Here is a 24,841-nt window from a genome sequence, read left to right as displayed (position 1 = left end):
CTTGTATCGGAAGTCTCGATGCTGTCTGAACTCAAATACTGTCGTTCTTCCCCTGGATATAATAAAATTCAAATAAGTAACTGTTTATATTGAATTTTGTTTGCAAAAAAAATATTTTTAAAAAAGTTGCACTCTTAATTTACCTGGAAGTTGAGAGAGCATATATTGATTTATTTTATCGACATCATCATTTCTTGGACTAAAAATAGCTCTTTCGCAAAAAAAATTTGCATCGGTCCTTGTTGCAAATGATGGACCGTATATCTGTTTAACAATTGCTTCTATAGGATTATCACATGCAACAATCAATAAATCCTCGGGTATTTCTATTTCTACCTCACCATTGTTAGGCTCGTTGATCTTGCCATCCCCAATATCGAGTAGCCATTTTGAAAATGTGGAGAGGGCATCTGCATCTTGACTATTTTTCGCCTTGCGAAGCCTCATGTTTTGTGTAAGCCGAAGTACTTTACAACTATCCCAAAGCAATGATGAGTTTATAGAGGCTAAAACTGTTCCAACTCTCCCAGCCTCTGGCACAACCGGTAAAATTTGTCTAAAATCACCCCCTAAAACAAAAACTTTACCTCCAAAAATCTGATCACACTTCATAATATCTCGCATACTCCTATCCAAGGTTTCGAAACAATATTTGTTCATCATTGGAGCCTCATCCCATATAATGAGCTTTGCTTCTCTAATTAACTCGGCAACATGTGATTTACCATCTATCGAACATATTGTAAATTCGTCCACATGGATGGGTATACCAAATCTGGAATGAGCTGTCCTACCACCTTCCATAAGTAAAGCAGCTATACCACTCGATGCAACATTAAGAACAATATCACCCCTAGATCGAATATCAGCGCCAAGAATACTCCACAAGAATGTTTTTCCGGTACCACCAAATCCATGAACAAAAAACATACCTCCCTTGTTACAATTCACAGCTTCAATAATTTCTAGGTAGACACTTTGTTGCTCTTCGGTCGACATACGTAACCACTTGTCTAAATTCTCTCTTTGTTCATCACGGCTGTAGTTTCTCTCATCTATTAGTAGCCTATTCTCATTATTATCCATCACAGATTGGTCTGGTTTAGGCATATTCACAATAGTTGACAGAGAGCTTCCGTTGGACCGCATAATTCTTTCAATCTCAGCTAAGCATAAGTTTGTTATCTGTTCCTGACTTAACATTAGACCTGCATTAGGGATAATTTTTTTTAGTTGACATATTTATGATCAGAATAATAATCGCATACGTTAGTGTAGATCAGTAAATTTTAGAAATACTATACTATTATATTTATTTATATTTTTTAAACTAAATTCTTACTGTGGTTATTCGTACGGTTCCTTTGCAAATACAAAATATCTTCGCACAATATGTCTTTTGTAGCGAGCCAGAGATCGAGAGGCACCGAAACACTTTTCGAAAGCAATAGTATGACAAACAACTTCCTTAGAAACGGCCCAAAACACCACACACTTGCCTCTTTTATAGCTAGAATATATTCTTTGTCGTCATCCAATAATCCCAATGCAAAGCATGCATCTTTAAATTCTTTATACAGTTTTTTTTTTAAAAATCAAAACTTGTGGCACCTGGAACTGTATTAAGTAAAACTCTCAAGTAGTACGCTGGGCCTATCGAAGGTGGTACATATGTAATTCTACCTATTGCAAAACTTTTTCTTCTTTCAGATCTTCGTTGCCAGATTTTTTTACTATTAATCCACACAAACATATTTGGAAATTCAGCATAAGTGAGACTTCTACCTTCCGGATGTTTTTTATTGCATTCCATCCAGGCCAACAATTTAGATCTTCTGGCTGAACGCTTCATTACATCTGCAATAGGATCATCTTCATTGTAAACTACCAATTCCTGTCCAGGAAGATGAAACGGAAGTTTCTCAACGGGAGTAGTACGATAGCAAATCGGAAAAGCCAATATTCGCCAAGCTGCTTCACATGCGGAGACATATCTAATAAAGAATAATAATATTAATAAATATTAAATTATTAGGGTTTACACATATTTTCAATTAAACATATGTGTTAAATAAATAGGCATACCTGCAGTTATAGTATTTCTTGATTTCATTCTGATCGTCTTCGTCTCCTACATTAGCTCTAATATAATCTGGCCCTTTGGTAATGTACTTGAAAAGATATTTCACTGAACGTGACTGATTACACCACTCAACATTAATATGAGCACGATAACGGATAGACAATTCCCGGTTATACGGAATAACAAAGCTGTTATCACAATCAAAACCTTTTTTATGCACGAATCTCCCATTTTTCCTCCGTTTGTATATTGGATAACCAGCATCGTCGACCATAGTATTTTCTATGAATGGTTTTGGAAAAAATTTAGTGCACGTACCATTTCTCATGCAAACACTTCCTCTGTTATGAATACCACAAGGTCCATGAATCATAACATCAGAGACAACTTCATATAAGTACTTGTCCAGTTCTTTGTCAGGAATCTCAGCGCTTATGAATTTATCAATGTCTTCTGGTGTACGCATTTTATAGTCTCGATGCAAGAATAAAATAATGTGTGCATGAGGAAGTCCTCTCTTCTGGAATTCTATTGTATACATAGCTGCACACACACACACCAGAAAGCCATTGTTAATAATTTTGGGTTTTAATACTAAAACGTATATAAAGTCGATTGATTAATAATATGAAACATACCAGAGTTTATAACACCGAAAGTTTTTTCTTTAGTCACTTGTTCCATTAGTCTATCAAGCTTCATCTTAAAGACCCGGCAGCAAATATCTGGTCTATCTTCTTGCTTAAGATTATGCCTTGTTAGATATCGAACAACTTCAGGCCATTTGGGATTGCAAGTAATTGTTATGAAAATATCGGGGAAACCATAGAACTTGCAAGTAGCCATCGCGTCTAAATAATGTTGCATCATATAACGTTTTCCACCTGTAAACGATGAAGGAATGTAGATCCTTTTACCGTGTTCTGCAAGATCTTCGTTTCCTTGATTAACAGCTTCAACTATCTTATCGATTCTTTCCGTCCGTAGCTTGCTCTGGTTCATGGAAATATATTTCAGTCTGTTGGATTCTATAGTTGTGAACGCATCTACCAAAAATTGCTGATATAATTTTCCCGACATCACAATCGCTGAAGATTCTTGATATCTGTCAAATATACGGAAAGCATAAAATTCTCTCATCGAAACTGTTTTCCTTTTTCGTCCAGCCGTATCTACAAAACCAATGTCAATACCTAACCTGTAACCATCCTCTCCATATGGAAACAATAATGGATATTGAAGTGGCAAGTAAGCTGGATGGAGTTCACTAATTCTCTGGAGGCCGCCGGAACGACTTTCTATAACAATGTCGCGCTTAAATACTCCAGTACTGAAATCACCTGGTATTAATCCAGCTACCTCATTGCATGTAGGTAGATTATGAGTCCTTGCATCAGCAATCCTTTCTGCGGGAATTCTTAACCTCAAATTTGTCACAGTATTTGTTAAATCAAATCTTTCTCGAGCCGACCTAAACGCCTGTACATGCGGATTATGATTATCAAGCATCCTTTTTAGAAGTTCTACAGTTGTTTGTCTTATTTTCTCGGTAGATCCAAATGTTCTTGCAAGGGCAAATAAAATTTCAAAACATTAGCAACACACATCAATATAATCTTATATTTATAAGCTATGAAACTGACCCGAATGTGTTTATCCTGTTAGGTACTTCATTCTCTACGTCATGTATATAAAGTTGTAAGAACGTCAGTTTTTCTCCAGGTTCAGGTAAAATATCTCCAATACGGTGATAGTTTTCCCCACACATCTGGAACACGTACGGCCCTCTACCATTATTAATAGAATGGTTTATTTTCCCACCTAATGACGTGAAGGAAAACATCATATTGTATGCTCTTATATTTTCACGGAAGTTGTCACTTCTATCATCGCGATTATATAACAACGCCGATAATGTATTCGGTGGAGTTTTCAGCTTGGGAAGTTGGACTCTCCCTTTTTTACAGCACATTGAAAAAATTGGTTTCGCCTTCTTTACTCGCTTGTTTAACCGTTCTCCAAACCATAAATATGCTCCACAATTTTCACATAAATACGAAGGATCTCCTTCATCATAATAACCTGATAACATTAGTAATACAAAATTATTTAACCTGGATATATATATTTTAAATTATTTCAAAAATTAAGATTAGTTTTTAAAAATACCATTTATTTGTAAGCCAGATGTTACGGGTGTGAATTCATTTGTTACACTATGGGTAGTACGATACTCAGAATCAGATTCATCATTTGAGCTATCAGAATCACTATCGTTATTTGACTCAGAGTCAGAAACAATAAAACATGCAAAATCTTCATGCATCAGAGGCAACATCGTAGGAACTACATATTTGAACACAAAAATATGTTTTAATAAAAATATTTAGTATATACTATAACATATGGGTAGAAACGACCTTCATTGCGTTGTCGAACTTTTTTTTATTTAAGAATTTTCATTCTTTTCACCCTTGCATGTTTTGAGATCACTTCTGAAAATAAGTTCATACGTTTGAACATTAATTTAAAATCAAAACCTATTTTGATATACCAGAAACTGAATATTATTTACCTTGTGCTTTCACGACATGAATCTGATCCTTCTTTCTCCGTATTGGTAATTTTGCAGGTCTCATCGTATGCATACAGTCGAAACGTTCTGCGTTCTTTAGAAATATATAAGATTAGGTCTATAATATTCTTTATTTATATGATAATCATAAGGTATAATCTTCTCATTACTATAATTTCTGTAAATATTTCCACAAACAGATAATAGTATCACATAATATCAATATCTCAAAAAATCACATGATATCAATATATCAAAAATGTCAAATTAGCATTTATTCAATTATCTTTACATAAATTCACATAATAATAAAATGACATCATATTTTTTTTTCCTTATTATTCCGTTCTATAATTTTTTTTATTTATATTACGATCAGTAGGTATAATCTTCTAACTACTATAATTTTATTACATATTTTAACAAACCGATAACAATATCACATAATAATGTCAATACCATAAAAATGAAAGATTAGCATTTATTCAATTATCTAAACATATATTCACATAATAAAAATTTAATCTATGAGAAATTATCACAAAATTTTCGATTTTATTAGATTATGTCGTATCTATACAAAATGATATTTACTGGAACATGATTAAACCTCATTATCATATTTTAATTTATTAAATGGTATGATTCAGAAGCAACAGCGTCTCGTTTATATTAGTGACTCACAAAATTTTAGAGTTTTATAATTTCAAAATTTATAAATAATAAAAAATCATACTCTTATCAACACAAAAAAAGGCCTGTAATTTATTTTATAAAAAAAATTTCCAAATCATATATTGTTTTTAAAATAATCATAACATAATCATAATACTAAGTTTGCTTTTCAATCTTGATCCTCTTCCTAGTTGTCATGCTATGACCTTGTACGACTTCTTCATTGATTCCAGACAGCTCCCTCTTTGACGAAAGAGATGTTGATTCCTCCGACGTAAGTTCTAGAATTTGTTCATCTGATTCTAGTTCTTGATAATTATCATTAGCCTTTCTGTAAGTTTCCTACAAAATTTTTAAAGAATAAGCACATAATGGAATTACAAAAATTAATCTAATAATCTTTTAGAATACACTATTAATTTAATATGTTACCCTGACAAACTGATTGACCATATCTTCTTTTTCCCAAAACTTTTCAACAACATAAGAAGCCTTGTCACTCTTCAAGTTATCAATTGTGACAGAAATTTTAAAGAGCATTGTCTTCCCGATTAGAGCAGAAAGACAAACGGGCATAATGTTTTGATTGTCCTGAGCATTGTTCCAAATTTGCAAGAAAAGTGTGTGTTACTATAGATTCTTTGAAATTTATATTCTGATAAAAAGTACAATGTTTATCCTGTTAGAACGTACCTCGGCAATTTGAGAAACTAATTCATCAGCCTTTTTACCTACGAATAGTTGGGCTAGACCATCAAAAAAAAGCAGCTTAATCTTTGGAGAATTTCCATACGAAACGTGTAGTATGAGTTTATACCTGAAAATACATAAAAGAATTCAAATGGTCAACATATTCGCATGAATTCAATTATAAATATATTAAGTAACACATACTTGTAATCAACTTCTTTGACATCGTCATCGCAAACACCACAACTATAAAGACGTTTTTTCCCCTTGTCAGATTCTAGTGGATATGGTTGAACCTTCTTTCTACATTCTTTGCATGCAATGTAATACCACTTAGGCACTGTCTCAACCGAACAGATCGTTCCAATTGTCACACATGTACGAACCTAAATATACACAATCATGATTAATATTTTGTAATTGTTATTATTTTGAACACTGTATTTAGATTAACAATACCTCTAATGAATATAGGATGTCGTCGATAGTCATCTTTTCATTTTTCATGAAAAACTCCTCATACAAAGTTACCTTTGGCTGTATATTCTCCTCATTGTGAACCAACTCAACAACGCTAGTGTTTGGCATCCTTTTAAAGATGAAAGATAAAAATGAGAATACATTTAGTTATGTATAGCATATAACTGATGATCTCGAAAACTAATTACATTTGTCGGAATTTTTCGACTGCGGGAATTGACGGATTTAAGTGAATATCTGTGGTGTTGAATGCATTTGATACACTGTAATTCCCTGCGAATTAATTTTAAAATTTATTAAGAAGATGATAATTAAACAAATTAAATCAGAGGACAGTAAAGGACTAAATAACATTAACAATACCTTTCCACTCTTTCAAACATGCAAATCTAATCACACACACTACAACCGAGTCTTTGTGTTCTTTTATAGAAGCTTCAAAAGTTCTAGCAAGATCACCCCATATTGTACAACTTAATCGGTCACCACTGTAAAAAATAAAGTTTAGACCCGCTATAAAATATTTGTAATATGCTTTTTTTTCCTTTTTTTAATAAAACACATACCTTAAATCTTGCAAGTCAAAAGTTATCTTCACATTGTCTTTTCCTTTAGTTTTTATGTTATCAAGAGAACCAACACCAGCAATTTGGCCCACCACATCTAAAACATAACAATATTAGTTACAAATCAACATCCGAATATATATATATATATATATATATATGTTTTACAACTTACCAAACAATACTTGTTTATCTATCTTTCCAGCCAAGATAGTTGAAAATTCTTGAAAGTATTTTTCAGGAACTCGTGCTGGAAAATCATCACATGGTTTAACTGTGGTGGTTCTATAGAACACCATCTTAAATCCCAAAGCACTTGTCCTATAGTCACCGTCATAATCGACCAAACTGAAAGTATCGATTATTTTTGAGTCACCAATATTGATCTGGTTATGAAATTTCTTCACCAATGCATCCTCAATAGACGCGTGAATTCTTGTTCCCTAAAATTTAAAGCAGTCGTTAATACGTATTTGTTAACAAAGTTTTTAAGTATATCGGAAGTGAAATTATAAAACCGAAACAAACCTCATCATCGACTAAAACCATCTGCAAGGATTTGAATGCTTTCCAAAGTTTTATCACACGAACCCTAATCTTGTAGTGATCTAGAGCAGGATTGATCTCGTTAATGTTAACATAGGGAGAGATAATGGTTTGTTTGGAGGCCATAATGAATAATTTGTTTTTTTAAAGAATCGCTGAAGTTTACACAATGTTTCAATGTGTATCACTATATATAGAGAACGCAATTAATGATTTTTACATTTTTAATTGATAGGATAATATTAAAATTTGAATTTATCTTCCTTTTCAGAATAATTTAATAATTATTATATTTAAATTTTGTTAATATAACATTTTTAGATGATAAGAATATAAATTTAAGGATAGTTTACTTATAGATAATGGTAATAATATTTAATTAACAATTTTGTAACTATATCATGATAATAATGAAAGAATCAGTCTCGAATCAATATGATTTTAGAAATTTAAATATAAGTAATAATCAAACTCTTCAAAATTACCTTTACAGTATCCTTTAATAATCGTGTAAATATATTATAACTAAATTCGCTCAAAGAATATTTAAAATATTTTACAAATTTAATAAATACATATTCTCTAACTATATAATAGACTTATTGTCATTCTTGCGTTATGATTAAATTATTCGAATATATATTTAAGAATGTTATAATAACTATTTACGAATAATATAATTTTTATATATATAATACAAATTGTAAATATAGAACTTATATGTATAAACAAATATGTGGTCTTAAAATGTATAATTAATATTTGTAAATCTTATTTCAAACTGAAAACCATAAAGCTCAAATTATTGAATGATTGCATATCAAATCCAAAAAGAAAAAAACTTTAAATTATATAATTCAAGATTCCACGTCAATTAAAAGTTCTTCAACTTCAAAACTATAAAAATCAAGATTCCATATCATCAAAGGCATCTCTCATCTGCGTAACCTGCGGACATGGTGGATTTATCATCACTCTTGTACAATTATGCGCCGTTGTCACCATGATTGAATCTATAAGAAGCAAAATGTAATTTTTTATATTAAACTATTAAAACTGATTAAACTATAACTAAATATATATAGTTATAAAATGATTCTAAACCTTGATTTCTTTCAATTCTTGCAAAGCGTACGACACATATGATATCACCAACACAATGTATCCAATCATTAAAGAAATCGTTCGCATAAGGTTTTGGTAATCGGCATGACAATCGATCACCCCTACATTAAAATTTTTAAAATTTAGTCAAAGTGTGAAAACATAATCTAAGTTTAATATATTAAATTTTAATAACATACTCGATATTTTCCAAAACAACAAACAACTCATTCCATTCTTTGTCGGGAGGACCTTCCTCGAAGCGATTTCCAACCGCAATACTCTTCCGATGATATCTACAAAATGTATAAAGTTACAATTAATTATTGTTTTAAAATTATAAATATATATAAAGTTATCGTTTCCCTTACCAACACAATAAGCACAGTCTAAATAACCACTCTTAATATCATTAAATGATACAAAAGAGAAGAATTGATCTGAAGACAAAGCAGTAATCTTTCTAAACCATGTTATGGTTCTCCAATGTATCATAAAACGATGATCAGTTGGTCTAAAATTCCCGGTAACTTTACATAGTGAGAAACTTGCCAACATGATCCAATCTCCTTCGTTCAAATCGTTCAGGAAAACGTCACGAAATCTAGGACCCATCAAAGCGTGTATTTTTTGCCCCTGCCAAAATTATTGATTAATTAATATATGTAAAGAACATGTTAATTTAGGAAAATATAACGTAGGAAATACCTTTTCATCAACCAAAATCAGATCAGACGAATTATAGAGAGGATGAATACACTCAAATTTTCTTAGAATCTTTACCCTAATTTTCCACTCATGAATGAAAGGGTTCAAGTTGCTCAAATCAAAAAAATGGTCTTTTTCCCGATTCTATTCTTTATAGCATTGGAAAGTAGATTAGCCATGATAGCATAAACTGGTTTGAGACGAAACATAAAATTGTACGTTATTAAAGTAATTATTATTTATGTATAGAGCTTAGCATGTATTATAAGGTCTATAAATATAAAAATATAGATTTATTTTTTATTTGTTTTTGGAAATTTTCATCATAAGATAATGTCAATAAGTATGAAAATTATATCATCGTTAATACTTTAATGGTATTTTTACCATTTTATGGGGATTCGATTATTATATCTCTCCGTTTATTCCTGCAATGATATTTTTTATGTTATTCAATAAACATATTCTTCTATTTATTCCTTACTTTTTGGGATTTTGATATATTTTAAATATCCTTTATGTTTTTTTTCTGTTAAAATTTACAATTCTATTATCACCGTATATATTTTGAATGAAAGTTAATATTTTATATATGTCCAAATCTATCTAACAACGAAAACAGAATATCGATTGTCCCTAAACTACATTTTGGTAGTAGTGTAATATATATATATATATATATATATATATATATATATCAATATTAATAATATACATAAAACTATAAAATACTTTGTTTAATTAAATATTAAGTTTAAACTTAAGTTCAAATTCAAGTCATAACAAAATAAAAATACGCATGTCCAAATTAACATCAACAAAATATAAAAAAAACAAACATAGACATCAAAAAACAGTAGAAAACATCTGGATATTATCACTTCTGGTTGGTTGAAAAACATGCTTCCTCTGAATAATCTTCATCAGACGATTCATCATCAGGCCAGTGACTGAAATAAATAATAGAATTAGGTTTTAGAACTCATATATTAATCGGTTTCAGTAAATTTAAGAAGTTATAAATTAAAATTATTACAGTAGATCGCCCGTTCTTATTCCAGCAATTTCATCTTCAAGTAAAACCGTTGAACATCGTATTTGAGACATCAGACATTCGATTCCTAGCAAAGAATAAATTAAGTTAATAATAAAATGATAATTTCATGATTAGGAAGATATTATACACTACCTTCGAATACAGAGATCCTCCAAAACAAAAGTGTACATAGCACTGGTTCATTACAATAGGTTGGAGAGAAAACAATTTTCTCCCATTCCTTTATAAATTCAACCGAAGCTCCGCCAACTGCAACACATTTGATCTCTTGCCCACTTTTTTTTTTTTTTTTTTTTTTTTAAATTTAAACAATAATGTAATTGTTAGACAACACTTTAATAAATTAAGAAAGAATACTATAAGTACTCTTGATAGTTTAACATATTAACTTACATTGTGTCAAGAACGGTAAATTTCACAACTTGATTAATGGACGTGTACCCATTTTGACGATCGATGAAATCGATCTTCTGAGGCTCATTTACATGCAATACCTTTCCACAAAAATCTAACATAAAAAGGATTCATTGTAAAAAATAAAATGTTATGCAATCATCTTAAATTTAGAATCTAATAATATACTGAAGACTTATAAAAGATTACTTGCATATAAGAACTTACCAACACAAGAGTTCTTCTCTTCTGGTGAAAAATTCTGCATCATTGATGAATCAATAAGACGGTAGAAATTGTCACTGCTTCTTGGAGGTATTGGAACCATGTCTGTTTGGTTCATGAACTTGATTTGAAACGGATGGTTAGAGTTTCTAAGTGATTGTTGGCCTTTAATTACTCTAACATCTGATAGCACATACCAGTCTCCTTCCTTAATCTTACCAAGAAACTTTTTTATATATAGAGAAACTTCTATTTTGGCATCAATCCTTGCTCCCTAAAATTAAATTTAACATTATTTCATGTAATAATTTAATTATTGTTATATATGAAAAGAGTTAGAAAGATACCTTCTCGTCTACCAGAATTAAACATTCATAAAAACGTTGCCCATCATTTAAATCCGGTAGCCATTTTCTAAGTATTTTGACAGCAACACTCGGATTACGTACTGTAGGATTCAAATCTCTTACGTACACGGCCATTGTTTCTTTTGAAGAATTAGAGATACAACAGAGAAAGGAAAGGAAATGGTTAAGAAATTTTCATATTTCATATATTTATTCAAAAACAAAAGAAGCTGATAGTATTATATTTTTAAATTTGTGTGGCTTGAATTAAGTCTTGTGTATTACACAGGGAAAGCTGCATGCGTTACTGATTGATAAGAATGAACAATATTTTGTTGGTTTTCAAGATTTCTGTAATTGGTGTGTTGAAAATATGATGTTTATATCGAGGCAATATGTTTGGAATCTTCTGCTTGGATGCCGACCTTTATTAGTTTAATTCATTGAGTTAATGCATAAACATTTGCAATCAACATTCAAATAAAAATATGTCTTTTTAAAATAAAACAAAAAATAACGACTGAAACCATAAAATAACAACTGTTATTTAGAAATATTTCTTAAGTAAAATTAAAACTAATATTTAAGTTCATGTCTTTTGATCCCAAAGAAAAAAATACTAAAAACATGTCTTCGTGCAAAAGCAAATAACATTAAATAGAACAGAGTAATCAAACGGGGATTCGATGCTTGTCAAAAGAGTCCTCAGCAGCAGGATGAATAAAGGATCCGAGTGTGTCACTATAGACAATAAAAAGTTATAATCAGTTCTATTCTAGTTATAATCATTTCTATTCATCAATTAGATACTTAAATTGATAAGTTTTATTTCTTATTCACCTCAAGTCCATAACGAAACGAATGTCGGTATCATTCAAATCCTGAATCCTTGACTCTCCATGTTCAATGAAATTGTACCTAAACGTTATTCGAAATTCAAATATAACTTTATATATGTGCACATGCTTTTTTTTTTTAAAAAAAATGGAAACGATCGATAGAATTTAACTTACATGTACATGTACTCTGTAAATTCTGCACCCTTTGGATCCTCAATTATGTCCGAACATCCATCACCGTTGGTTAGGAGAACATTATCATCTAACGTTACCAATTATAGTTAAACGAATATAAATCGTTAATAATTTCTCAATCACAATTAACAACTTTAAGTTTAAACGGACAATATATTCACAAATGTCATTACCTCCACATTTGATTCCTTTCCACATTTTGAACAGACAAATCCTCTTCCCGTTACCCACCTTGAACCGTTTGAACATGTGATTTGCATAACATCCTGTTGCAAAGCAGTCAAGTACATATCCCCTAGGACAAAAATAAAAGGTGATTCAACGTGTTATGCCAAGTACATATAAATTTTTATAACGATCTTGCATCCAATTTCCAAAGATTCTTCTATATTAAAGTTACTCGTGCATGCAATGATATTTTTACTTACTCAATTGACATGATTCTGAACCTAATGTAGCGGTCCATCAGACTCCAACGATCACCAGTGTCTTCTTGTTTAAAACTCTTGATTTCCCCCATATTAGTGATGCATCCGATCAAATTAACTGCATAATAAATCACAAAAATGTATTATAAGAAGCATAATTTTAAAATTAACTTAAACAATACATTCTAAACTAAAACTTACAGTAAGGCCAACGTCCATGAAATTCATTATCATAAATACGTTTAAAACCAAAGTTAGTAAACGGTTTGCAAATTATAGGGTCGCTTGCAAGACGTATGATAGTCTTGTCCGTGAAAAGAATCCGATAACCAAGATTAGTTTTGTGGATCTGCTCTTTATCCTCCTCTACTTCGAACCACTCTGTAACATAACTCTGATTCTCGGTCATTACAAAAGACGGAAGCCCATTGAGTGCTGCCGGAATCGTAGCATGTCCAAAAGATCCCTAATTCACAGTGTAAGTGTAGTTAAAATTTTGAATACATCATGATTTTATGCCAATCCGTTTTGACAACGCATATAATCTTTGAACATGTAACTATTATAAGATTTTTAAAAAAATAGAAAACAATACCTCTTCGTCGACCAAGATTAGTTCTTTCGAAACATCATTGGAACAATTTTTAACTTTCCACGAACGAAACACCTTGGCACAAATCATCCACTGCATGGTCGAAGGATTCAACTTCTTAAGAAACAGAAAATTCGCCATTTTAAAAATAAAATTGAAGAGAGATGGCAAATAGATAATTTTGTGAAAAGGGTAAAAGATGAGGAAGTTGTAAAGATAATATTTCAGTTTTATGTTATATATTTCGTCTTTAAACATTTTAGGGTTGTTTAAAGGGTGCATTGAAAGTTTCGACTCGAATCGTTGTTTCCAGTCACATCTATTAAGTAAAGCATTGAAAATACATAAAAATAGATACATCGAATGTAGAATTAAAGTTCTATTAAGAATATTAGTTAGGTGATTTCGCAAATATAAATATAAAACGAAGACATAACATAAAACCATAAACTAATCTTGAAAGATTAATAATTTTATGTAATATAAACCGTTCATACGGTTTTACATTTTTGAATCTCAAAATATGGATAGTTGAATATAATCATGGTGATAATGACAACGCACATAACAATGCCATCCTCAATTTCAATTGAACATTAAGATAAATTACATTATTAATATAATAAGTAAACAGTATTTTTTTGTATTGTATACAAATCTCACTCTTCTCATTCAATATCAAAATAAAGTTGATGTTGGACGTAAATAAAGCTTTCAACATATCAAATCTAAAAATCAAAATAAATATCTTTTGATCAGAAACTTAAATCTGATATAATGACACATATCCAAATCTATAGAGCACGAAAGGACACCTATGAAAGATGATAAAGATATAAAGTAATGATGTTGGATAGAATTATGAATTTATGTGTAGTAAGCATTGTAGTTCCAAGAAGTGTACTCATATCTAAATTAACTATAATAATTCAAAACCAAAATTCATAAATAAAAGAAGAAACCAAAAAAACTTAAAATCATAAAGTAAAACCATAAACTAATCTTCAGAACCTTTAAAGTGAGTTTGCATATTCAAAACTTCAAGACATGGATAGTTGAATAGAATCTGTGTACAGGTGCATGCGGTAGTAATCATTGTACGACCTGAAAACATAACATAACATTAGTATTTACTCTCACAAAGTTACCATAATAGTTTAATTTTTCACTCACCTTCAACATTATTAATTTGACCGAATCTGACTATGCATATGATGATGCCTTCATCAATTTGACGGAGTCTATCGTAAAAATACTCCAAATACCCTCTTCTCAGATGACATCTCAAACATATACCACTTTAATAGGAACAGGAAATTAGTAAAAAATAATAAGAATATGAAAGACTAAAATATTGTTTGTATAAATAATTAAGAAATCTTACTCTTCGTTTTCAAGTTCAAAAAAAAAGACCGGTGTGCACGTTGTTAGCAAAAATGTATTCAGATTTTTCCACACGCACAAGACGTCCAATTAAATCTAAATGAGAATAATTACTAACTAATCACTTTGAAATATTGAATTAAAAATATGTAAGACAACTAAAATAATTGATACACTACTTACCAATACACATATTCGGATTTATCGAGCCAGAAAGGACATTTATGAAAGTTACGAATGAAAAATAATCTTTTTCATTCAAAGAGGGTATCAGCTGCGCTGAAGTCATGCCACTTGAGACTATTTTGAATTGATGTGTAGTAGGCATAAAAGTTCCAACAACGGGTGTTATATCAAAATTAGATAAGATCAACCAATTCCCTTCGTTAAAAAACGGTTTGAAGCGTTGAACCAAACTCCTTTCAAAAGATCCATGTATCTTTGAACCCTAGTGTGAAAACATATCAAATATTAACATATCAAATATTATTATAATTGCTTATCATTCGGAATAGATGTTTGTATTATTACCTGCTCATCGGATAGCACAAACTCGATAACGTTATTTAACGCAGTACTGCAAACAAATCTTCTGATAACCTTTACCTTGATCCTTCTTTGGATGAGTAAAGGATGTAAGTCGGCAATATAAACACAGGAATTAGGATCAGTGGTCATGTTTCGGCGTGTCAAAAGAAATTATAATGCACTCAAATCATCTAATGAACACACATATATATATATATATATATATATATATACAAAATAAAAATACATATAAAATATAGGGAGTTTATCATTAGAAACATTTTAAGAATTAAAATATTATCTTGTGAGATAACGATTGATTATATTGTATTTTATCCAATTTTAGTTTAAAAACATTATAGTAACATATATCAATGCAATATTTAAATAAATTATTAAGTGTGAAAATATAATTTTTAGATTTGCTGTTTGAGAATCATATCTTTTTGTATATTTGTTTAGCATATATTTGTTTAGTTAAGTCTGTTTACCTAAATTCGTTTTCAATTATATTTCTAAATTTAATTTCGTGATTTTATTATTTTCCATTTCACAAAAAAACTCAATATCTTTTAATATAAACACGTTTAGTAAATTATTCCAGATTCGTTAGATCTATTATAAAGAAATATGGTAATTGTATTAAGTAAATATTTTACTCGAATTTTAAAAATGTTTAAACTGAAATTACAAAGATTGTTAACCACTAAATGGAATACGAAGTTTATCCCAATGAATTTCAGGCACAACACAATCTTTTACATCTTTCTCAAGAATATCATTAACCTCTTTCAGCCTCTTACACTCTTCAATCAAATCGATGCGCCCTTCCAAAATATCATTCATTAGCGTCAGTTGAGCATCGACGGTTTCAAGTTGACAGGTGAGTTCGGTCGATTCTTCTTTCTTCTTCATGTGCTCTTTCACCATGTCGATAATCGCAGTGAATCGTTTCGACGTTTCCTTCTGTGAATCATCTCTAGATTTCTGAAACGCCTTCTTAACGATGTCGATTGCTTCGTCCTCCCATTGATAATCGGACATGGGTTCTTTGCGTTTTCTAGAACTTTCACCTTCCATCGCGGAATTCGAACCTATAAAATTTTAAAATAGATTTGGTTTGCAAGTTAAAATCTGAATAAACGTAAAACTTAATAAATCTCTGATAACTTACCTGAAAGTTACGGATGATAATAGGTGGATAAAGAAGTTTAGAGGACTTTTTTGGTTAAGAAGAGACAACGAAAGGTCTGGAACTCACAATATAGGAGAGACGTAAGTGCTTAAATATATGTCCAAAGAGTCGCGAGGCCTGTGCATGTTGGCGTCTCATGAGATTAGGCCCATTTAAGTTTATTAACACATATTGTTTGTGCGTTTTTAATTACGTAAGGAAGAATTCAAACCTTATGAAGTCATATAATATATCACTGGAATTTATTTTTTAAATACTATATAATATAACAGATAATTTTATAAATTTAAATAATATAAAATATAAAAATATGAGCATTCTTGACCATAGTAACAATAATCCAGTATTGAAATTTGAAGATTCGAAAGTAAAGGTGAATAATTTAAAACATAGAGACGTAGACATAATAAAAAAAAACACATGTTGATGTCTTTTTTGGCTTTGTTCTTGGTGCGAGATGACTTCCAGGTATTCTTACAACAATTCAATCATTTTTTGTGCGTGCTCTCTTCCTGGTGTTCCTATAACACAAATCATAAATTAAAAATATATCTTCAGAACATTAATATAAGAAACTAACAATAAAGTGTAACATACGATCGTCTAAATATTTCAACTTCTGGAATATCCGGGTTAAGTCTAACTTGAGTACATATAGTGTTGGATACATACCTCCTTCCAACAACACATTTGATTTAGAATTCTGATTAGTTATGTATTATCAAATATAATTTAAAACATTCTAAACGAATGAATAGAGTATGTACCTTGGAAGACATCAATTACACCCCATCGAATAACACATATAAGGCTCTCACCTATAGAATCTTTGTAAGTCTTATAGAAATCGTCAGCCACTATTCCGGTTAACTCACATCGCAAAAGCATACCACTAAATAAAAATATTTAAAATATCAAACGTTAATATATTTAAGGAGTGTCCATTGGAAAATATGTTTAAAACCAAATACCTGGAGTCACTAAGGTCAAAGGAAATTCTATGGTTCATAGAGTACTCTAGTGTTTCGTTCCCTTTTGGAGAAGAAACTTGCTTCTTATACTCTTCTTCTTCAGTCTCAGCATCTTCACTTGTTTCAGAATCATATTCGTCGTCTTCAGTATCATCTGTGTCATCCTCATAATCGCCTTTACTATCTTCTTTGTCTACATACAAAATTTCACAAAAGCCTTCATCTTCTTTACCTTCCTCTTCTTCACAATAATCCTCATCAGAACAATTTCCGTCATCGTATTCATTTTCGGATACATCAGAGTCGACATCATCCGAGTCAGTGTCATCTAAATCATCCACATCGTTTGCAAAAGTATCTCGGCAGCACATCTTTAGCAACTTACGAATATGTTCACTTTGTGATCTAAGCTCATACTTTTTGCCATCATTCGGACCCATCGAGTCTTTTTTATCATTCCAAGTATCCATTTTACCAACATTGGTAACTTCTCCAATGACATCTTAAAATATAAGACGCAAACTCATATCAAAATAATATATAATATATAAAGATACCAATTATGAAAGTTTATAAAGTAGATAAATAAAATAACTCACCGATCAAGTAATCATCACAATAAGAACCATTTAATATTCGATTATAATCGATGAATTCAAAATATTCTTCACCTCCAACAATCGAAGTCTTACTAATCTTGGTCTTATACAAAATAATAATCTTGTATTGATGCGTGGTAGCTCTGCATGACCCATATTGATCGACAACTTTAAAATTTTCAAGCTCAATCCAATCGCCAAGATGAAATTTGGACACAAATCTGTCATAAACATCACCACGAAAACTACACTGGTCTTTATACCCTATTTAAATAAAACAAATATAATTAAATTTCTATCAAAATTTGGAAAACCTGATTACCTAACAATTTAAACAATTAGCAAACCTGATTATCACTTAGGACCATCTCTAGGGTTGAACCAAGACGAAGAGATTTTTCTTCCCATAAACACAAAATCCTAACACGAATTTTCCATTCGTATTTTGAAGGATTCAAACGTGAAACACGATCAGTCGGACAATTCGTAGCCATAATTTAACCTGCAATAAACTAAATCAATTATTATATACAAATTATGATTTTGAAACATAACTAAAGAATTATGTGTCCAAAGTTTTAAAGAACCTTGGAATATTCAAGAGTTTTGGATATTGTACTTAAGATCTGTCAAACGTCTCTGTATATATATAACCTTAGAAATTAGTATATTTTCCTAAATACTAAAATAAAATATTATGAGATTCGTGTATTTATAATTAATAATAGATATATACAAAAATATCACATATATATCTATTATAAATTTTTATTTACTTATTTAGACAATATTTACTTGCATCATAATCTCTATATTATGTAAAATCTAATTAATATATTTCATTTCCAAAATATAATTATTTTCATGTTTATCACTCTAAGTTTTCAATAATTATTATCATTCAGATAATGATCCGTATGAAAAAAATATATATAACATATTATAAAGATATATATATCATTCATCTGATTATATAAATGGCATGCATCTGTCATTCATGAAAGGTACTCTGTCAAAAGTATCTTTAAAAGACATATTTGAACATAAATTAAAAATCCCATAAGAGTTATTCGCATAATATGCGAAAATATAGGTCCAATATTAAAACAACAAACAACTTAAGTTAATTCAATAGTAAGTAAACGAAAGTTTTTTACGAAATTTAGGAATAGGCGAACAAATCTTAACATTAGATCGAATCATTAGAATCACTCTCATCTTCTTCTGAGCCGTTGTAATCTTCATCGTCTGATGATTCATGGAAACAAAGACTGCGAAAGATAAAGGAACATAATAACTAAAACATCTTATAATAAAGATTCCATATTAATAATCTGTCATAGTATAGGAAATTTAAGAACTTACAGTGCAGGATCTGTAGTGAATGCTCTTGCTTCGTTGCCAAGTAAAAATTTAGAACATCTTATTTGAGACATTAGACAACGCCGACCTTTTACAAAAATAAGTAAGTTCCAAATCTTTAATTTGATATATTGGCTTATCTAAAACAAATGCTTATATATTGCTTAATACCTCCAAAGACAGAGATTCTCCAAAACGTAAGCAGACACAATATTGGTTCACTGCCATAGGAAGGACTTGCAACATGTTGTTCCCATTTTTCACGAAATTCCGAACATGTATCACCGACGGCAATACATTCAACCTGTTCGTTACTTTGCATTTAAAAAAACAACAATTGACAACTTCAGTCTTAATAATTATGTACTATTTTCATTGGCAAAAATAAATCAAATGAGGTAGTACTTGTTTTTAAAATTTTAAAACTATAAACTTACTTGATGTCAATTACAGTAAAGGGAAGAACCTCTTTCAGACCATTGAATCCAACTTCATTTTCTAGGAAAACAATTTTACGACCTTGCCTCACCCTTACCACCGTTCCACAAAAATCTGAAAAAATCAGAAAACTATGAATCTAAGGAAATAATGTTTTATAAAAACAGTAAGTTAAACAGTATATTTAAATTAATTTACCAACACAACAATTACTCTCATCTTCTGCAGCATTTTCCACTGTTAGTGCATCTATTAGATGAAAAAAATTGTCTCCACATCTAGGTGGGATCGGAGTGATGCGAGTTTGGCGAGTGATCAATATTTCAAAAGAATTGTTACAATTCCTGTAAATATTCTGATTTTCAACAACTTGGAACTTGTAAAGAAGAAACCATCGTCCTTCTTGCAACACGTCTATGTACTCAGCAAAGTAAAGCTGACTTCTGAATTTAGCTTCAATTCTTTTTCCCTAAATTATATGAAAAAACTAATTTCAGATTTAAACTTTAAGGAGATGATGGATATAAATGGATTGTTACCTTCTCATCAACCAAGATCAAACAAATGTAGGTAGGCTGCATTATAATGATTTCGGGTATCCACAGCCTCAGTACTTTAACAGTAACACTCAACCTATCTGTTGATGGATTCAAATCTTCTATGTATGCAACCATCTCCTTGTTTGGTACTTGGTTATTTTTTAGAAAGAAGAAAGGTGAGAGGTTACACGTTAGAAAGAAGAAAGGAGAATAGGAAGAGTGATTGGAAGTTACGTAAAACAATTATGTCAATTTGGTAATGTCAGTTCGAAATTGTTTTAACCAATGCGAAGACTTTGAAAATAACAAAAAACTTTTTTATTTGGACTTGCATCCATACATGCATTCGTTCATATTCTCGGTTTGAATTTTGCTGTTGCTTGAATTAAAGTTGTTACTAATCGCATATACCATAATTTTTTCAACGATCTCAATTTCTATTGAAATAAAAATATGAGAAATATGACGATAACAGCTTTATATTGTCTTCCATATAATAGCTTTATGACGATAAGTATTTTATATGTATTGAGAAGACTGTATATCATACAAAACTCATTAAAGTGAAATAATTTCAAAAAGATGAAAGATAAATATAATAAATTTAAGACTACTGTTACATTTAAAGAAATTTCAAATTAATTTAACGAAACAAATATTATAGGAATATTGTATGGCGATTGAAATTGTCTTCTCCTTGATTTTCTCTTCCATATCATATCTCTAGGACACCAAACAAATGGTTTTGGAATTTCAGAATAAGTAATTCCTTTGGCTTGAGCAACTTGTGTATTGAATATAATCCATTCCGAGAATTTAGCTGTCGTAGCCATCGGACGATTCATACCATTATCCTCAGGACCATCTTCATTGTAGCATTCCCTAGGTGATACCTGTTCAATATTTTAGTTAAAAGTAAATCAAAATTATCAAATAAAACATGTTTATATAACGTTTTAAAAATAGTTAAAACATGGTAGAATTTAAGTTACACATAAAATTACATAACACGATTTTAAAAAAACGAAATACCCGTAAATCGAATCCATGGATATCTACGATCATAATAGTCCTGAAACATGGCAATCCAAGTTTAGACAAAACTACTATTTATTATTATAAACTATAAATAATTTTTAAAAGGAAAATACAATCATGATAAGAATTATAATTACAAGAAATTATACCTGATATTATTAAGTATCAAAGTCTCCTCCACAATACCTGAATCAAAAAATTATTATTATTATATTATTATATATGAAATAACCATACAAACAGGTTAATACAATTACTCTGTAGATCTGTAGTGAAACTAATATATAGTAAAATATAGTAATATATAATCTCTGGCTCGCAACCAATATAATTTTGAGATCATGACAAAAGAAACTAATGTAAATCATCATTCAAAATAGTAAAATATTATACCCTTTTTTAAAGGTGAACCAACAATAACCGAAGCTTGGTGAGTTTCGAATCTTGGTTCCCAAGAAACCACTACAAAATCAGAAAAACACATTAAATTAGGTGAATAATACAAAACAGTAAGATTTGAAATTTTGCTTTCCAAGAAACAGCTACACGAACAGGAAAATAAAAGTGAATCATAAGAAACAACAAAATCAGAATACAAATTAGAAATTGAGAATATGAACGAATCTATAAAACTCAACAAAAAAAAAACGATTTTATACCTTGATTAGAAGATGAACCAACAACAACCAAAGCTTTATGATTTGTGGATCTTGCTTTCCAAGAAACCACTATACGAACAGGAAAATAAAAGGGATCAGTCGATGTATCATTTAAAACAGCAAGATCGGAATACAAATATAAATTTGAGAACATAATAAAAGAATTATTAAAATTCAAGAGAAGAATGCTTTTTTTGGGTTATGGTGAAAGCATACGAAAATCATTGTATTTATAGTTGTAAAGCATCTATATTTCTAGCGTTTCTAGGTTTTTAGGGTTTACAGAAAGACGGTCTTTTCTCATCGGGCTTTTTTCATGCATAAACCCATAATTTTTATTTACGTTGATCTTTTAAAAATCTAACCTAAGCCCATCAATTACCCAATTTATGCGTGTTATATTATGTCATGTATCCTTTGATTAAGCGTGAAAGAGATCTTATTCATAAAATTTAGAGATTAATTTAGCAAATTCTATTTGTGCAATTAACTTTTTATGCAATTAGATTATTTCTAATCCGATTTTTGATTTATTTTTAATGCGAAAAATAGGTAATTTTACGTCCAGGGGCAAAATATTACAATGTGAAGGGCAATTTCATTAATGGTATAATGGTAAAATTTTGCTGAGATTGAATATGGGACGTTTTCACTTCTCGTTTAATATAATTGATGAATATTTGACAAAAAATTTGGTTATTGATAATTTAACTTTAGTGGATTATTGTGATAATAGTTACATTAAATTAAAAATATAAAAATACAAATTAGTGTATTAAGATTAAAAAACGAGTAAATTATTTTGCTAAAAAGGATTATATCTATACTATTAATTGGAGAGTACAAAAGCAAAAACCCAAAAAAAAAATTAACAAATATTCCACAGATTGCCCCTACGCCGAAATAAAGCAAGAAAAGAAAAAGAAAATTTAAGGGCAAAGATGTAATACAATCTATACAAAAGACGCGGATCTGATCTGTTTGGGATTATGTCACTCGGATCGTAGTTAAATTAGGCGTGTATCCAAACATCCTCTTCTTCTTAAACCTGTACAAGAGATCAAATCTTCTAATAAATTGTAATCTTCTTGCGTATCATAACAATTAGCTAAATGAAATCAAATTATTAACTGCATATATTTTCTGTTAATCACGATTATTCTCATTTATAACAATCACAACAACCCTTTACAATTCATTGCCTTTTTGTTCTTCGTAATTAAATATGCTATAAACTAAACACGGCAATAGTTGGATCGAATCCCTAATCTTACTCTCAAGTTTTATATCAAACCCACAATCAAATCAAAAACAGAATATCTTACATTGATTGCATCGAATATTCTACCTTTAACCCAAACCTACGAAGAACAACTGCTATAAAAACCATAGAATACACCATAAAGAATAAAACTCATCGAACATTCATACAAACAGAATAGAAATTCACCTTTTTTAATCGTAGTCATAGCGGCCACCGATGGTTTTACACCTGTTTTCGAGCTCAAAGCCTTCAAAAAACCTGGAAGATAAGAGTTAAAATCGTCCATACATGTAAGCAATATACAACATACACTGGTGAGACAATAGAGATGATTTTATGCAGATCGATTTATTACCTTACTTGTCCTTTGAAATCGAAATCAGAGAAATACAAAAAGACAGCTGATCAGATTAATCGAGAATAAATCCGATCATGTTGCTTTAACTGGGATTCCGATCTTGAATATCATTGCCTCAGAGATATCCGATATGGATTAGGTGTCTCGATTCGATATTTGCTCGATCAGACAAAACTCTGTGTAATTTTTTTTCCCTCAAACCGACAAAACACTCTGCATATCATTTGACTGTTTGTATTTTGCTGTCTCTTTGTTTTCCCGAATACATCTTTACGAAGATAATATTGTTAATGGGCCAACATCGGATTTAAATAATTCCTACCGATCCAATTAATAAAAGTTTTCATCTTATGGCCCATTAAAATCTAAAATACAGTTTGATAATATTTATGTATAGATTATTCCATGATACGGAGAAAATGTTTTGTTGTGGCCAAAATAATACAACTTCTATTTTATCTTACAAAATATATTTAACTAAAATGTTTTTCATAAAGGAAAACAAGGTGAAGCATCGGTGACATAGGCATCTAGGGATTTGAGGTGAGAGAAATACAACACAAGACCTAAAGATATAAAAAAGATTGAGGGTTATTGACGATAAGAAACCGATGAGTCAGAAAAAAAAAAAGACCAGATCAAGTCGACGAAAACCCAAAAAATTGATTACATGTTGCTTCTTCAAGAAAAGATAAAACTGACTTTGTATTCTGCACCACCATTTTGACAAAAGAATGCAAAATCAATCAAGGAATGGAAGAGAACAAAATGTTTAAAGAGATAAATTTACAATTTACCCAAGAAATTATGGTCGGTAATCTGAAAAACCCATAAGAAATCGCTTTCTAAAATTAAACTAGAATCAGAGGACTAACCAGTCTTCGTGATGAGATGAGACAAATCAGAGGAGGAGATTGGTTAAGGTACCAATTTTGAGGCTACTGAGGAGGAAGAGAGGAGGCGGAGGCAGAGGAGGAGATTGGTTAAGGTACCAATCTTAGTTT

General features: G+C 30.4%; 3 protein-coding genes, 2 long non-coding RNA genes and 1 pseudogene across 5 annotated transcripts; all 6 read right to left on the bottom strand.

Annotated features, from left to right (window-relative positions):
* Positions 1 to 117: 117 nt before the first annotated feature.
* On the bottom strand, positions 118 to 1,194 carry LOC104749400 (uncharacterized). The gene has a single exon (XM_087467521.1). It carries the CDS (start codon positions 1,147 to 1,149, stop codon positions 118 to 120), a length of 1,032 nt encoding a protein of 343 aa, XP_087323647.1. The 5' UTR covers positions 1,150 to 1,194.
* A 489-nt stretch (positions 1,195 to 1,683) lies between these two features.
* Positions 1,684 to 3,592, bottom strand: LOC147948548 (uncharacterized). Its single transcript, XM_087467519.1, has 4 exons — positions 2,722 to 3,592; positions 2,086 to 2,626; positions 1,786 to 1,994; positions 1,684 to 1,733 (listed from the first exon to the last, which is right to left on the bottom strand). Exons 1-4 carry the CDS (start codon positions 3,590 to 3,592, stop codon positions 1,684 to 1,686), a joined length of 1,671 nt encoding a protein of 556 aa, XP_087323645.1.
* A 1,897-nt stretch (positions 3,593 to 5,489) lies between these two features.
* Positions 5,490 to 7,741, bottom strand: LOC147948547 (uncharacterized; annotated as a pseudogene).
* Positions 7,742 to 10,159: 2,418 nt separating this feature from the next.
* Positions 10,160 to 11,688, bottom strand: LOC147948546 (uncharacterized). The gene is made up of 6 exons (XM_087477003.1): positions 11,450 to 11,688; positions 11,106 to 11,376; positions 10,878 to 10,992; positions 10,617 to 10,759; positions 10,464 to 10,548; positions 10,160 to 10,377 (listed from the first exon to the last, which is right to left on the bottom strand). Exons 1-6 carry the CDS (start codon positions 11,582 to 11,584, stop codon positions 10,305 to 10,307), a joined length of 822 nt encoding a protein of 273 aa, XP_087333129.1. The 5' UTR covers positions 11,585 to 11,688; the 3' UTR covers positions 10,160 to 10,304.
* A 7,569-nt stretch (positions 11,689 to 19,257) lies between these two features.
* Positions 19,258 to 19,827, bottom strand: LOC147948545 (uncharacterized). The gene is made up of 3 exons (XR_015574726.1): positions 19,713 to 19,827; positions 19,545 to 19,629; positions 19,258 to 19,450 (listed from the first exon to the last, which is right to left on the bottom strand). It is a non-coding gene; the product is annotated as an uncharacterized LOC147948545 (long non-coding RNA).
* A 3,188-nt stretch (positions 19,828 to 23,015) lies between these two features.
* LOC104773755 (uncharacterized) lies at positions 23,016 to 24,447 on the bottom strand. Its single transcript, XR_765163.3, has 3 exons — positions 23,835 to 24,447; positions 23,666 to 23,737; positions 23,016 to 23,263 (listed from the first exon to the last, which is right to left on the bottom strand). It is a non-coding gene; the product is annotated as an uncharacterized LOC104773755 (long non-coding RNA).
* Positions 24,448 to 24,841: the final 394 nt, after the last annotated feature.

The sequence above is a fragment of the Camelina sativa genome, chromosome 2 (assembly GCF_030686135.1).
Source record: "Camelina sativa cultivar CO46 ecotype springtype chromosome 2, ASM3068613v1".
Classification (NCBI taxonomy): domain Eukaryota; kingdom Viridiplantae; phylum Streptophyta; class Magnoliopsida; order Brassicales; family Brassicaceae; genus Camelina; species Camelina sativa.
Note: the sequence above shows the minus strand (reverse complement) of the source record. Positions and strands in the feature narration are given on the sequence as shown.